The sequence below is a fragment of the Tasmannia lanceolata genome, unplaced genomic scaffold (genome assembly GCF_043159265.1).
Source record: "Tasmannia lanceolata isolate RefF3 unplaced genomic scaffold, GAP_Taslan_0.1 ptg000012l, whole genome shotgun sequence".
NCBI lineage: Eukaryota > Viridiplantae > Streptophyta > Magnoliopsida > Canellales > Winteraceae > Tasmannia > Tasmannia lanceolata.
In genome coordinates this window covers 35,886,194-35,902,667 of record NW_027518689.1, presented here as the reverse complement: position 1 = coordinate 35,902,667, position 16,474 = coordinate 35,886,194, and the positions used below count along the sequence as shown (strand labels likewise).

Below are 16,474 nucleotides of genomic sequence, written 5' to 3'. Positions count from 1 at the left end.
TTATGATTAGAATATCATAGCCGTCAGATCAAGTGTCCACAGATGGAAGGTGATACCTTAAAAATTATTTGCATATTGGCATTTGCTAATTGCTAGGCAATTTTGCAGGAGAGAACATCCACCTCAGATGAATTGAATGAATAAGACAAAGCCTTCCCAAAAGCCAACCTGTTTGCCGTTCTCTCTTGCAAGTGAGCCCCAAAATCGCTTTCCGCGAAAATGCCTAGCAAATCCCTTGCATACATGTAGATTCTTTTGAAGTTATATATGATTATTTGCTGTGGAGACCGAAAGCTAGAAGTTAAGACGAGAGTGCCCAAGTCCACATCAATTCACTTTGGATTTTGAGAACCGATTTTTGTCTTAAACTGATTATTGGACTCAATCAAGCATAAATTTGAGTCCAGTAATCTGTTTTGGACTCACAATCGGTTCTCAAAATCCAAAACAAGCAGAACCTAATATAAATTAGAGTTCAGGAATAATAATTGGAGGGATGCTATATTGAAGGGGGTAGACTTTCAAAACCCGACTGCAAAGGCATCCCCTTTCGATCACCTCATCATTCCTTTAATTTCGCATTTTCAGTGCAGTTATAAATGCAGTTGGGTGATGTGGATCCAATGGGCTGCCATTTCGGATGGGTTTATACAGGAGCACCCTTCAGTTTAGCATTCCTCTAATATTTGATTGGAGAAAAGCATGTCTACCACACCGGTGTAGGCACCCATGGAGCATGTATTTGTTTAATGGCATCAATATTCTGCATGTCCACTGCAATTTGAGAGAGGTTACCAAGCTTTCCAATGACTGATAAAAAATGGTATAACATTCTTTTCATCAGTAATTATGCAAAAATTAGTCCAGAGAACATACAAAACTAAACATCTATGACACCTTTCGAAACCAAGATAAATCCTCTCTCTGTCTCTTCTTCCATCACAAAAACCCAACTTGACAGGGTTCATCACTGCACAGTGTTTAGCAACAATCCTTCAAAGCTTGAACACAAAAAATTGGGGGAGCCCAAGATATGGACTGCCTATTCATGAGTCATTTGTTAAAATGATGGAATTGGTTATCCAAGATTACGCCATTTCATTCAGATACTTACTTCTGAAAGGGAGTCTCTTTTTTCATCTTCCAGTTTCTTCATTTCTGTTTCAAGCCTACTTTCATTGCCAATGGCATCAGATATAGCCTTTGGAAGTAAAAATCCTGATCTTTCGAGGAATGGAGCTCTGTCCAGAACCAAAGGCTCCCTCACTGTTATTTCGACACCCTCATACGACCACAGTGTCAAGGTTGCCTCACCTTTCAGTCCAAATGAAAACCATCCCAGCCCAGCCACTGTAATGTCTACACTGTTCACTTCCCAGCTTATCCCAAACACCTTGAATTCTCTTTGTTTCCATTCACCCAATTCGGATGCTCGTTCTTCTCCAATGGGAGGCTGAGCACCAGAAGCACAAGATCATAAGAATATGATATAGGACAAGGGGTGACACAGAGGAAAACAATCAATGGTAGCAACCCATTTCATAAGACACAGAAGGGATATCTATAATACAGCCATAGTGTGAAAATTCAACTCAAGAAATCTCCAAGGTAGAGCCAACATAATCAATACTTGGACGGGCTTTAAAGGGTTAGCTTGCAATTTTATATAATTAAAAAAAGAGGTCTACTAAAAACCTAGATAATGGAAGCTTTTCAAATTTAAACACACATTTTTTTATGACAGGCAGGCTTGAGACTGAACCAGTTTGTCGTGATGTCATACATCACGTTCCAACTGAGTTACAAGCTCAAACCTTGTACATAAGAGGAATTTTTAAACAGAAAAACTTGACTGGGTTCTCGATCAAATGTCAAGTCAACACTTGGAGATCTGATCCCTTCGTAATTTCACCATGAATTTTGACTTATTAAGCCTAGATTCACAGATTAAGGAGAAAAATATATTTAAGAGGAAAATCAGAAAGAAAAAAGGTCACCAGAGAAAGCCTAAGGAATTATCTGTTCACTGTCCAATTTAGTACATTGCGCCACCATACACCACGTCAATTCCAAACTGTTCATGTGCTCGAAAGCTCGACCCAATTATTAAAGGGCCATGCCCTCAAAATCTCCCATATCAGATGATTCTAACCGTCTGATTTGTGGAGATTTTCCCAGTTGAATGTGGACCGATGGATTCTCTTAACATTTTTCACCATTCGTTTCTCAGAAACAAATCAGAGTATTAGGATCATTACATGGGACTGGTTTTGGGGCAGGACCCATCTACGTGGAGTCAGCAGATGAACAGTTTAGACCATCTATAAAGGGTGACCCCTGACATACAGTATCCCAAGTGTTGTTCCAGGCACCGGCGCTTCTGTGAGTTTCGTTATTTTCACCCCTTCTTTTTTTAGCAAACGCATTGATCAAAGTAGACTTCCCTGCATTCTGAGCACCAATCACCCACACATTTCCTCGAGGACCCGCTAATTCCTTGACGAACGCCAACAAATTCCTAACACCCAAATCTTTATGTGCACTAACCAGATAAACACCGCTGAGTTTAGGCGCTCCTCCAAATCTAGCCCGATTTCGGACCCATCTATCCAACCTAGTTGGCGAGATCTGCTTAGGTAAAAGATCAACCTTTGTCCCAACTTGTACAAGCTTAGGCAATTTCTTAAAACTTGCATCTTTCTTGCTACCTTCCAATGCTTTGAACAACGACTTTGCGGCCCGCTTAGGAAATGATCCATCAAAATCCACACAATCAACGACCATAACTACTACACTAGAATTACCTGTGAGTTTCATCAATCGGGTTGCGATTAGCCTATCGAAATCAAAATCTGGGATCAAATTTTCAACATTCTGATTCTTCACCTGGCCGTAATTCCTTAAAGAATGACAGCGCGCACAAACTGTAACCTCCTCTTCATGTCTTTGAGCTTCTCTGCCCTTCTTTTTCTTCTCACTTTTAGAAATTTTTGTCTTTTGCTTCTTCATACTCTCTTCAGTGATGTTTCCATAACCAATGCCCACGGGCACAAAACCATCTAATTCCTTCCTCCATTTGTCTTCTACGTCTTCAAATTCCCAATCAGAATCCCAATCAATTGCATCTTTATTCTCTGACCCATCACTATTTTCTTCAAATTCATTCACCAAACCATCTAAAAACTCCTCACTTTTCTCTTCTTCACTGTCAAAATCAGGAAATTGGGTTTTCAATCCCTCTCCTTCTTCTTCTCCCTCTCCCACAAAATTCATCCAATTCTGTGTCCTCTTTCTGACTAACTTTTTCCTGATAAAACCCAGGTAGGTTAGGGTTTGCATCCTGCATGAAAACCCCACAACCAGGGCACATAAGGTGTTTCTCATCCTCATCTCTTCCTTCACTGAAAACTGGGTTTTGATTGGTTTTCCTTTTTCTGGTCTGGGTGGGTGTTGGTTTTTCATTTGAGCAAGAAAAGGAAGTTCTTCTCTTCTTTACGTGTGCATTATTAATTGAAATCAGACTAGAAGGAAGTGTAGAAAAAGAACGAAAAGGACTAGCCCAGGCAGGAAAAGAGCGAAATTCTACTGGAAGATAGAGAGTTCGGTGATAAGATGTTTGGTTTTTGCCACTGTTGAGAAGCTTGAGCGATGGGAGAGTTAGAGAGGAGATTGCCATGGATGAAACAACTCTATCGTGTGTTAGAGGGGGAAATGAATGTAAAAGAGGATGCCTCTGTGGTCCGGTTCTGTAGTGCACACGATCACAGCAATTGGTAGTCCTTGGAGAAATAGTACAAGGCAAAATACAGCGAGTTCGAGCCTACTCAAGACATGTGCTGATAACATTTCCCCAATTCAATGCTAAGATTAAATAAAGTGTATTTCTTGCCATTAAATACGAAATATGGTACTCAATATCGGCATATCGCAATTTATGGGCCAGGTATTGGCACCTTCCGATATACATGTGCTGATATGCTGGCCTTTTTTTGGGGGGGAATGATTTTTTTTTAATGGCAAAACTGTGGGGTGAGAAGTTCTAGGGGGTCACCCATCCTATGCTCAAACACGCTTAAGTTTGGAGTTATGAATCTAGTGCAGTTATTACAGGGAAATGATATCAGCACGACTACGTTATAATAATTGCACAAACTCGGGGAACAGTAACAACCTTTGACCGCTCTTTATATACTAAAAGACAAGATGAGTTAGTAAAAAATATCAAAACATGCTGATATCATTACCCGTTATTATATTCCTGATATATTTTAACATTAGGATCAATATATTGTATAGGAAGAATGGCGGTGAGCGGGACGATATGGTGAGAAACCAATATGTGTAATCAGGGGCAGACAGACATGCAGTGGTTCGGATGGACATGTAGTGGGTCCCAACAAGGGTAGTGGGTCCCAACCCTTGTTGGGACCCATCTTAGCCATTCGGTGGTTTCAGATGGACGGTTGAGAGAAAAAGTTTGAAGTTATTTAACATGCAAAAGTCATTGAATGAACTAATATAATCCAGTGATATTTCCCTCCCCCTTATTGGGTAAAATCCCCTTCCGGTCTACAACCGGTACAACTATTCCAAACCACTCTCTCTCTCTCCGACATGAACCGTAGTTGGGCTCAACAATTAATTTGTTCAAATCTTTGAAAAAGGTATGCCCCACCCATATTTTTCAAATTGAAGTGTACGGCCCACACCATAGGATGATCCGAACCGTACATTTGATGAGCCACAACGTAAATAGGTTGCATCCCAAAATATCATTTCCATACGCTGATCTAGCCCTCCTATCTAAAGAGCAATGGCTATTATGGAAACCTCTATAGAATGGAGGGTTACGATCATCCTATTGAAATGATTTTGGCCCCACCCATATTTTTTAAAATGAATTGTACGGTCCACACCATAGGATGATCCAAGCCATCCATTTGATGGGCCACAACGTAAATAGGTTGTGCCCCCAAAATAATTTTCATAGGATGATCGCAACCCCCGATCTATAGTTTGGATCATCCTATGGTGAGGGCAGTACACTTCATTTTGAAAAATACGGGTGGGGCTTACCTTGTTTAAAGATTTCAGCAAATTAATTGTTGGGCCCACTAACAGCTCAGGTTGGAGAGAGACTAGCAGGCCCTCTTACTGTTCTGACGATACATATACTTGCCACGTTTATGGTTGAGATCGTAACATTGCGAACCTTGTAACCTTCATTAAAAATTCATCAACAGATACTTCTAATGTATAAAGAAACATAAAGTACTCTACTGTTCCGTGACCTGTGCTCTTTCCCCCTCGCCAACCATAGAGCCGCGTGACGCGGAAACAAAGCCCCACACAGGCAGCTCCTAGCTGTCTCAACAACACTACGGAAATTTCATCCCCCCTTTCCGCACCGACCCCTAACACATATAAATAGGCTTCCTCCCTCTCTATTCCACACACACCATCTCATTCCAAACCTGAACCATTTCTTTGCATTTCTAATCTCAATCTACTCTTTCAAAACTATTCCATCTTTGAACCATTTCTTATCTCAATCTACTTTTAGTTTCCTCACAGAACAAGCATTTGCTACAAGAATGACGTTTTTCTCTTCTTCATCTTCTAATCTTTGGATAGTCTTGTTGCCCTTGCTATTGTCAAGCTTTCTATTGGTTGCTTCTGCTGGTAATTTCTACCAAGACTTCGACATCACATGGGGTGATGGCCGAGGCAAGATATTAAACAATGGAGAAGTGCTTACATTGTCCCTAGATAAGGCCTCTGGCTCCGGCTTCCAATCCAAAGATGAGTTTCTCTTTGGCCAGATTGATATGGAGTTGAAGCTCGTCCCAGGCAACTCGGCTGGCACCGTCACTGCCTATTACCTATCATCTAAAGGGTCTACATGGGACGAAATCGACTTTGAATTCCTTGGCAACCTCAGCGGAGACCCATATATCCTCCACACCAATGTCTTCAGCCAAGGAAAGGGTAACAGAGAGCAGCAATTTTATCTCTGGTTCGACCCCACCAAAGATTTTCACACCTACTCCATCCTTTGGAATCCCAACAACATCATCTTCTCTGTCGACGGCACTCCCATAAGAAAATTCAAGAACTTAGAATCAATTGGCGTTCCCTTCCCAAAGAACCAAGCTATGAGAATCTATTCGAGTCTTTGGAATGCGGATGATTGGGCAACCAGGGGTGGGCTCGTCAAGACTGATTGGACCCAAGCGCCCTTCACTGCCTCTTACAGAAACTTCAATGCCAATGCCTGCATATGGTCGATGGGTGCCTCTTCTTGTAGTTCCACATCTCCCTCGTCGTCTTCTTCTTCTGCAAATGCCTGGCTCACGCAAGAGTTGGATTCTGCCAGCCAAGAGAAGCTGAGATGGGTGCAGAAGAACTACATGATCTACAACTACTGCACCGATTCAAAGCGATTCCCTCAGGGCCTCCCAACAGAATGCTCTATTGCCTCTCAATCTTAGAGAAAGGAGATTTTTTGTATCGCCATTCATTTATTGTTGTCTTCTTTTGTCAGATTGTATACTCCAATTCTTTTATTCATGATTATTGAATTCACTGTCATTCAAACATCTTGAAGGATTATTTTTTTAATTTATCTCTCTCTCTCTCTCTCTCTCTCAAAAAACTAGTAGCTGGAATTAGGGGTGGTTATTCGGTTAAAACCGAACCGAAAAAACCGAAATGTTAAAACCGAATTTATTTCGGTTTCCCAAAATTCGAACCGAAACCGAAACCGAATTATGGGAAACCGAACCGATTACAAATTCGGTTATAACCGAATAACCGAATTGTGAGAGGAAAAGAGGGAAAAAAGTAAAATTTTGGCTTGGATCGGAGGGCTAGGATCATCCGATCAAAATGATTTTTTGAGCACAACATAATTAAGTTGTGATCAATCAAATGGACGGTTTTGATCATCCCACGGAGTGAACATAAAGCAACTTTTTTTGGAAAAAAAATGGTTTCATCCATTATTTCGGTTATTTCGGTTAACCGAAATATTTTTTTAGATAACCGAAACCGAAACCGAATAACCGAATTTCCAAAAAAACTAACCGAAACCGAACCGAAATGGAGAAAAACCGAACCAAACCGACCAAATCGGTTTGGTTCGGTTCGGTTATTCGGTTATAACCGAATAATGCTCACCCCTAGCTGGAATTCGATGAGTCTCGAGGTATAGAGAACACAACAAGGATAATTTGATGAAACCTGAGAAACCACAATTTAGCCAGAACCATAAAGAATGACAAACCCATGAAGACTGCTGGAATACGAAGTCTGGACTGCCAGAAAAATGGAAAATGGTAAAATAAAAAAGTGCATGAGAGGCCTGATATGCGCCCACCCATGTCAGATAGTGTGATCTGAACCCTTTATTTGGTAGACCCTGTTGTGAACATGACATGATCAGAAAGTTAGTCTCACCGGATGATCCCAAACATCCAATCAATGTCTACAAACAGACAGCTGCAAAAACAGAGTAATATCCACAATCAGGTTGTATGAATGAATTGTTAGAAATGTTCGAACATAACTTTTTGTTTTTTGAACGGTGAATGTTCTAACAGAATGACTTTCACACAGTGTCAACTACAAGTAAAGAGGCCTCAATTGAAGGATTCGGACCATGCTGATGTGTGAACGGGCACCCAGGTCAAGTTTTTCATGCACTGTCACATGAACAACTCATCATAGTATCATTTTTTTTTTTTTTGAAATGGTGGGAATTATATTAAAACGGGTCTTGGAGGTATGCCTCCGTTTAGTTGGGAATTTATAATAATCTGGATTTTGTTTAATATTTAGTATTATCCTGAAATTTCAGCTGAAATTACCGAAATTTCGGGGATTTCGTCAAAATTTGGTACGTTATAAAATATGACACAGCTGATTTCGATAGATTTCGTCCGAAATTTCGGTTTCGGTGAGGACCGAAATGCATCCCGAAACCGAAATTTAAACCCTTGCCTTGAACTATAATATTATTGTAATATCTGTAACAAAGCAACGAATATATTTTCTATGGAGTCAGAATAGTATTTGAAATGCATATGGTACTCACTCTTTTACTATAATATTATTGTAATATCTGTAACAAGAGAGCAATGAAAGATACAAGGGGGCCTTTGCATAAAGAGTAAAAAAAGGGCTCTTGATTGGATCCGTGTCATCAAATGTAACTGATTTTACTTTTTCAACCGATTTTAAAATGTAACTGAAAATGACGTGGATCCAATGAAGAGCCCTTTTGCGGCTCTTTATGCAAGGGCTCCCTTGTATCTATCATTGCTCCTGTAACAAAGCAAAGAATATATTTTCTATAGAGTAAGAGTAGTATTTGAAATGCATATTATCTTATAATATTAGTAGTTAATGTTGAATGAAATTATAAGAAAAGAGTTAAAGATATATCCTGATATGGTTCATATCCAACCAGGTTCACAAAAATTTCCCTGTAATAATCCTACCGATTTGGTTTCTGAAGTCCCTACAGATATCTAAGGTCCACTCGAATGTCAATTTGAGTATGATTGGATTTTATAAATAAGAACTAAGCAAAGATTTCTTGCTAAAAAAAATCCAGTATTTACACTGATAGCCAACTTTCTGAATTAGGTAAACTGGAATGGCATACATTATTAATAACCAATAAGCAAATGACTAAGTAGTTTCATTTCCCTCATCATTTATAAGGTTTAACTTGTGGGGGAAAACACTAGTGAAAAACTATAATTAGTATAGAGAAACTAGCATAAAGAAAAAAGAAAGAGGTGAACAGAGAAAGAGATAGTCATTCAAAATCAGAGAAAGAGATAAAAAAAGGGACTACTGAAGAAAGAACCAGCCAGAATGATCTTTTTACAATGAAGTTACTAGTTTAAACCATGTAATTTGACCTGAACCCACTGCAAGATGGTGGTAGGCATTGTTTTGCCAGTTCCTCCATTGCAAAAACTTCGGCATGTAACACATAAGACTATTGAAGGACAAATAACAAAGATATTTCCAGGATTAGATGTCACTGCATGCTTATACAAGCAAAGATTCTTCTTTCCAAGAGAGAGTGAACCAATTCAAACATACACACATCAAGTGTGTGCTCGCAAAAAGATCATGCGTGTATAGAAGCGGATATATCTACAGAGAGCCAAAGCAGTCCAAACAATACATGCATGAGAACTTCATACGCACTTCACTTGACTCAGAGCATGCCAATTCAATCCTGGATTTATTTCTCAGAAAGAAATTACATATTCAACTCATGAACATAAAATGTTGCACAATTGAAATGGTCACAGAAGTATGTTTCAAATCATCATCCCCAGAGAAAAAAAATAAGTAAGAAGGCTTCAACCGATTGCCATGATTCCAGAGCAGAAATTTTTTCCAACAAAGCACAGATGGACAGTAAAATTTTCATGCATGCTTCTATCTTTAACCTGGCCTACCATGAACAAAACCCTAGAACTAAGTGAAATGATTTTTTTCACCTCATTTCTTTAAAAAGCTACAGGATTGGGATTGCCTCCTTAGGGATGAGATTTCCATTTCCTTAGAAGTTGATCATATGTATCTCCTTTACGTGCTTTGACAAGACTGGCTTTCAACTTTGACAATGTCGAAGAGTTCAACTTGATACTTTTATTAACCATATCCTTTGCATAATTGCAAGCTTCTAAAAGTCTATTGTGGTCCTTGAGTTGTTAGGTTAGGAAGGTTGTTACAAGTAAATCAAATGCACTTGGAAAATGATGTTGTTTTTATTTTTTGAAAATACAAGTATTTTGAAAAGCACACACATCTCTCTTGTACAACAAATCAACACCTTGTTTCTTAGAGACCTCTCTCTCTCTCCTCTCTAGCATACGATTCTGATTTCCTTTATGATGAAGAGTATAAAAACAATAAAAGAGCAACTAAGGTTAAAACACATGCCAGATTCCTTTTCACCAGAGCCTAGTTCGTCTCATCAGATATTAAGTCAGCCCAATCCAAGTAGTGAAAGCAAAAGGGACCATTCTACACCTCTTAACATGATGCAAGACTCTTTATCGTCACAAGTCTCATTCATTGCCCTAATAAGAGAAATGGAACCACTTGCATTGGTTCTTATCCGTTCGGTTGGGGGAACGATTTCCTTCATAGAAAATACAACCAACATATGACCTTTTAGATAAAGGAAAAGACTGTCCAAAGAAGGGTCAAGGGCCCCATAGAGATTAATTCTTAGGATTGGAGTGAACCAAATCATCAATGAGCTTGTTTCGTCTCATCCTCGATGAGGGCGGCAAGAATTGAATTGGGTGAATTCAAGTTGTTGATTCTTAGAGAACCTACCTGAGCTATGGAGCTTCTGTGCTTTACCATTCTCTACAACACATATAATGGCGATTGGTTTTGTCTAATTTACACACAAATTGAACCCAACATGGAACTGGGTTTTACAACCAAACTGACCCATCCTCTCATAATCAGGGATGATAGCAATCTCTCAGAAGTTATAATCAAATGCAAGTGCAATTAGGTCTCTACCAACTAATGCTCCCTAAACTAATAACCTCTGATTTGCACCAAGATTACAGTGATGGGAAGTTGGTCTCATTTGCTCCGCCATTTTTAAGCGGTTGATCAAGAGAAACCCACTTAGCAGCACTCCGGGGCTCATTGAACTTTCCCCTGCACCATGCTGCACCATGATGTTTAAAAACAGGGACTGCATAACAAAGACGACCCAAGGGTTTCGATGCTTTTGGACTACCATCAATGTGATCTGATGAATAGAAACACGAAGAATGCTACAGTAAGGCGCAACCACTTTGCAATACAGTGAGGCAACTACTACAACATGGTGAATCCCACCGTTGATTGATCTGAATCATTCACTTGACAGGCCTTGCTTTGGGTCTCCAATGGCCTATAAATCAAGGCAATCAGTCTTAACATCCAATAATGTGTTTCTCTGGTTGCGGAATGTGAAAAGTTGCCCATGTTCAATGACCAAAAGTGCACATTATTGGATGTTAGTATTGCATAATTGGCGTGATTTTTGGATCATATGATACCAGAGCATGGCTATCAGATGGGCGGTTAAGATCAATCAAAGGTAAGAAGAGAACAACTACATGTAGTAGGCTCGTTTTAATTGTATTCCAATGAGGTCGCACCCTACTAAAGCATTCCTCTGAGAAAGAGGGACACAATCAATGCAGATCTGCAGCAAGATATGATCCTTCAATGAAATTTTCCTTTTATAATGAATACAACAATAGAATTTCTTCTCTTCCCTGTGCAGTAACTTTCCTTCAACAAAAAAAAATGCCTCTCGTTAGGAAAAAGGGGAGCGAAAAAACCCAATGATGATCAGCACTCCATCACCGTGAACATACAACAAATGCCTGAAGATTTTCAGAGCAATCCAACCTCCAGTCCCAAATCACAATCTCCTTCCAAACCTTCTGGCGACTCCAAATATAACTGCCTTAGTCAAGAGCCCTCGGTCGAGACTACATGCAAGGGCCACAGCCCCACCAACAATAAGGAACTTAGGAATGTTCCTACCCCACGGTTTTTCAGGCGGAGTCGATGTTTCAACCTCTGATGAATCACTAGACTTCTCCAAGGATCTCAGATAATCAGCATTAACCTTTGTGTTGATCTGTGCCATGAAGGCACACCGAGATAATGGGGCCCCTGATCGTCTGGACATCTGGTAAGCCCGTAGGCCAGGCTCGATCTTCTTGACAGTACTCCACATCCCTTGGCGGACACCCAACTTTGCTATTTCCCATGGAATGCCCATGTCTTCGTGATGGAAGAGAAGCACCTCACACGCAGTCAGTTGACCATCTCCTCTCTTGGATTCCACTGGTTCACATGCCACAAAAAGTTGGCTCAGATCTAACTGATGGCAATTTTGATATTTAAAACTGTCATTTTCTTTTTTCTTTTTTTTTAAAATAGCGAAAAATGCCATTTTCTTTATCTTCTTTGTTAGGTATTTTTAACTATGCAACCTTCATTGAGGTCGTGTGAAACAAATCAGCATAGCTTCTAGTCCTTTGGGAAATCAATTCATATGTACTCTTTTAGAAAACCAGAATCCCCTAAACTTATGTATATGGAAGATCTCCCGTGTCTCTAAAAAACGAGAGCAAGGAAGAAAGTGAAACCACAAGTTGCTCAAAACACCCCAGTACATAAAGGAAATGAAAGATTCCAGCTACCTGCTCGAATGCACCAACTTGAATAGTACAGGTCAACACGTCTTGGCTTATTACGTCGTGGAACAGAGGGACAAGGTACTCCCTGAAACATGATAAAAAAAAACAATACTTTAGAAACTAAAAGCCAGATTTGACAAAGTCTGATACTAAATTTGTCAATCTAAATCGTCACTACTGGAAATTGAATATGGCAAAGAGGAACTATATTAACAGAAACCGAAACAGATGTGTATCTATAGAATTAAGCATGGACTCCATGAGACGGGTTCACCTATGTTAGCCTTTCTTGACCATGTCATTGAAAACCACAATAATGAAGTTAAAACAGAAAATTAGTTGATCAGGCTATACTTGCATACATTGTTATAAGTCGATAACTTTCATTATAATGTTCTAGAATGAAGTACAACAGAAACAAAATTGAAACCTCAAAAGATGAGGAAAAGAAAGTCAACCAATAATCCCCTAGTTGCGCAGAAAAAAGCAAAGAGTACATCCCTGAATTGTTCATTAATTGAGAGTGAAGATATCCAATCAGTCTTTTTCATACCAAGTTCCGTTCCAATAAGACCACAGAAAACACAATTGATCAAAAAAATTACTAGAATCTATTGTATATCATAGAAAACCTCCCATCCATGAGCAACAAAGGCTAGTACTTCATCTTGTAAAAAATATATTTTTCCTAAACTTTTTCCAAAAATTTTCAAAAATTTGCCATGCCAAAATTATTTCCAATTCCGAACTTTGTGACTAAAAGAGGCAAAAGGAAACTCCTTTCGGCTATCTGTCACTAAAAAATGCTCTCTCTCTCTCTCATGGCTATGCTCCTGCTTAAATAATACCTACTCCATCAGATACGTTCTCAGTTGCATCTCCTTCAAATAATATACATTCAAAAGGTGACCAAGAGAAATTTTACCTGAACTACCTGTCGTTAATAAATAATACCTATTCCAACAGATACACCGGTTACTAAATAATGGAGAACAGAGCAATAGTTCAAGATCTCTAATTTTCAGTTCAGTGATCAATTCAATCACCAGTGAAAAATTACAACTTGAAATGATGTATCACCATTGGGGGTGAAGAAGGTGAAGAAATTGCCTAATGAACCATGTATACATATGTATGGTATTCTAAATTTCAGGTATAACAAATCTTTGTCTTCAGCCCAATCACCACTGGTGGCTCTAACCAGACAGTTGGGAGTTTAATTTTGGAATTGTGTTCTTAATATATTCGAATTTCAACCAATTACTACTATCTTTAAGAAGTTGCAAGGAAGTACGTGGAACAAAGAAGACACAACAAAGGGAAACTGAGTCTGGTCATAATTGAAAGAATATGGATGTGCTATCCTAAACTTGCTAAAGGGCTAGGAAGCACCAGTATCACTTGTGCTTCTAACAAAGTAGGAGGCAACACCAAAACAGACCCATCCCAACTAGGTTCAGCAATTCTGAACTGACTATTGGCTTAAAAAAAATACCAAAACATTTCTTTGGACTGTGTTGGCATGCGGTGTGTGGCCTTACACTGTGGGGGTCCTGTAAAGCACAACATGGAGGAGTGACGATAGTTGTAAACAATAACAAGCTGAAGGAATAGGGTTATGAACGATATAACAAAACATCAGATGACCCCAGTGTGAATGGAACAAAGTAACTGCAGTTTACTATGCAGTAACTAAACTAGAAAGGACATGAAGGGGGAGAAGCATAAATTCGTCATCACTGAAATAATTGAAGAGGGACTCTAGGATTCTTATTGTTTTTGTATTTGTTTGGAAGCTTCTTAGCACTATGCCACTATCCTAATGGAGAAAACACCAACCCATAGAAGACTTTCAACCCTCTAACATAGGAAATAGACAAATAAAAACTGATAATTTTTTAAAACTTCTAACTAAGTCAATGCAAAAAAAAACAGAACAGAATAATGGAAGATTCAAGAAAAATCAGGTAATAATACGAAAATCCTAGAAGCAGTATTTATTCAGAAATGGCATTTCCCTCGTGCAAATACACAAACTATAAGCATCACTTGAACAAAAGTATACTTAACAAAATATAAACAAGTAAAGATAAATGGTGACAATTGTTATCATATGCAGTTCAGTAATCATTTTCCCTTACATACCTTTGTCACACAAAAGTAAGATCTTCCTGACTCCCAAATGCGACGACCTATCGTGTATTCTCTGTCGCTACAGAAGAAGGGAAACTGCCACAATAACAAAGAACATAAGTTAATCCAACTAATAAAAACATTAATAACACAGAAGACAACCTTAAATTCATTTTCAAAACAACAACAAAAAAGAAGAAGAAGAAGAAGAAGAAGACAATCTTAATTCTCCTAAATGGCAATTCTCACCTTTCGAATCCAATGAACAACCATAGTTCCAGTGGTGGGGCACTCGTCCAGCGTTTCAGAATGTATAAGCATGTCATCCCACTTGGATCGAAATTCATTGTCCCAGAAGAAGTCCCTCACTAATTCAGGTGTCGCATCCTCAAAAACAGTGCTGCTACGATATTGTGGAGGACCCGTCTAATATTTTACAATTCATCCATAAAACAAACCCAATTAACCAAATGGCTACAGCAACAAAAAAAAACCCAAAAAGGGGGGAAAAGGTTTTCTACACCTCATTGTACCAAGATATAGCAGAAAAGATACAAACTATGTTTCCAAATTCCATCAGCTTTAAACAATCAAACTGAATAATGCACTTGAAAAATGAGTACCTCAGAATCTCTCCGCCATGCTTGATAACTCATGGTTGAAGTGGAACGATCCATCATATGTATCCACGCAGGACCCCCATCCTTCACCTCAACAAGTTGGCATATATGCTCTAAATCATCCCTTGTCACAACTGAGTTGTCTTTTTCTACCAAAGACGAACTGACCAAGCAAATTCACAGAGTAATAAGTTGCATTGTAGCATTTCAAAAATAAATAAAAAAGCTCTTAATAGTAACTCTCTGATTTTAAGTCCAAATCAAGTGAAATCACTCTCTATGTACTCGTCCTGAGGTTTTCTGTCAAACCCAACAAACGCACTGAAAAGTCATATGGATGAGAGAGTTACGGTCCCTTTTTTAAAGACCGTGCGAAATGTCTCTCAAAATCAAAACTTCCATAGCTCTCTCATTTTAACACCAATTCTATCCACTCAATCACCAAATTCTTTCACTGAGCAAATACAATAATTTAAGAGCAAAAAAAGAAGAAAGAACCCAAAAGCTTGAAAAATCAACATACCCGCAATCTGAATTTATGGGCATCTCAAAAATCTCCTTTTCCCCCTTGTCTGAAATCCAAGCCTTTAAGGAATTGAAGCTCGGCATCATATTGAAACCCAACAAGGGCAAAGACAAACCCTCCGATTCTGACAGCGACACGACACAATCCGATTTATCTCTCCCCAATTTCGCCCATTTAGGCTTCCAAAACCATCCTACCAAAACCCCAACGAGAACCGCAATCCCAATAGAAGGAAGAAGGAACACTAGCTCCGCCAAAACATCCCCAACCGTCGATCTTTTCAAGATCTCAATCAAAGCCATCAAGAAATATATATATATATAAAAAAAGCAGAAACCCTCGAGTCGACTTGATTTAGGCGATGAGCACGAAGCGTTTCGAAAGGAGAAAAGAAGAAAAATAAAAACCCTAGGCTCCGAAATAGAGAAGGAAGAAAATAAGAAGAGATTTAGATAAGAAGAAGAGGAAGAAACGTTTTGCAGGGTTATGGATAAGGATTTAGGGTAACTCCCCAAAACCGCCTTTACATTTGGCGGAGATAGAGAGAAAGATAAAGAAAAGATTTTCTTAAGCCTAAAGCAGCTAAATTTAGAAAACTGAAAACACCCCCTTACGGCCTTACCTAGAAAAAATATGAGGAGATGAGGAGGGTATGGGGTTGGGAGGTTTACACAACTCCTATCCGAATCTTCGCTGACACGGCAGAAGATAAGGAAGGGGTCTGTTTTTTTTTGCACCAGACGGAGCTTTTAGAGATTGATGTCTTTGATCCATGAAGCCTTCCTCTTTTGTATGCCTTTCACATTATATAATTTACCGTGTCATGTGTTAGCCGCGTTCTCATTTTTCACGCTCGCTGACTCAATAAACTTGAGTCTGACCTTTTCTTAACTCCCTTTTAGTTTTTCACTCCACACCCGTGGTCATACGCGGGGGGGCAT

At 39.1% G+C, this 16,474-nt stretch overlaps 1 protein-coding gene and 2 pseudogenes across 1 annotated transcript; 1 reads left to right on the top strand and 2 right to left on the bottom strand.

Moving 5' to 3' along the window:
- Nucleotides 1-725: 725 nt before the first annotated feature.
- On the bottom strand, nucleotides 726-3,683 carry LOC143887267 (GTP-binding protein BRASSINAZOLE INSENSITIVE PALE GREEN 2, chloroplastic pseudogene; annotated as a pseudogene).
- Nucleotides 3,684-5,461: 1,778 nt separating this feature from the next.
- LOC143887266 (putative xyloglucan endotransglucosylase/hydrolase protein 23 pseudogene) lies at nucleotides 5,462-6,599 on the top strand (annotated as a pseudogene).
- Nucleotides 6,600-11,258: 4,659 nt separating this feature from the next.
- LOC143888013 (uncharacterized) lies at nucleotides 11,259-16,307 on the bottom strand. Its single transcript, XM_077392287.1, has 6 exons — nucleotides 15,531-16,307; nucleotides 15,011-15,170; nucleotides 14,637-14,813; nucleotides 14,400-14,483; nucleotides 12,258-12,339; nucleotides 11,259-11,898 (listed from the first exon to the last, which is right to left on the bottom strand). The coding sequence occupies exons 1-6, from the start codon at nucleotides 15,833-15,835 to the stop codon at nucleotides 11,468-11,470; spliced, it is 1,239 nt and encodes a 412-aa protein (XP_077248402.1). The 5' UTR covers nucleotides 15,836-16,307; the 3' UTR covers nucleotides 11,259-11,467.
- Nucleotides 16,308-16,474: the final 167 nt, after the last annotated feature.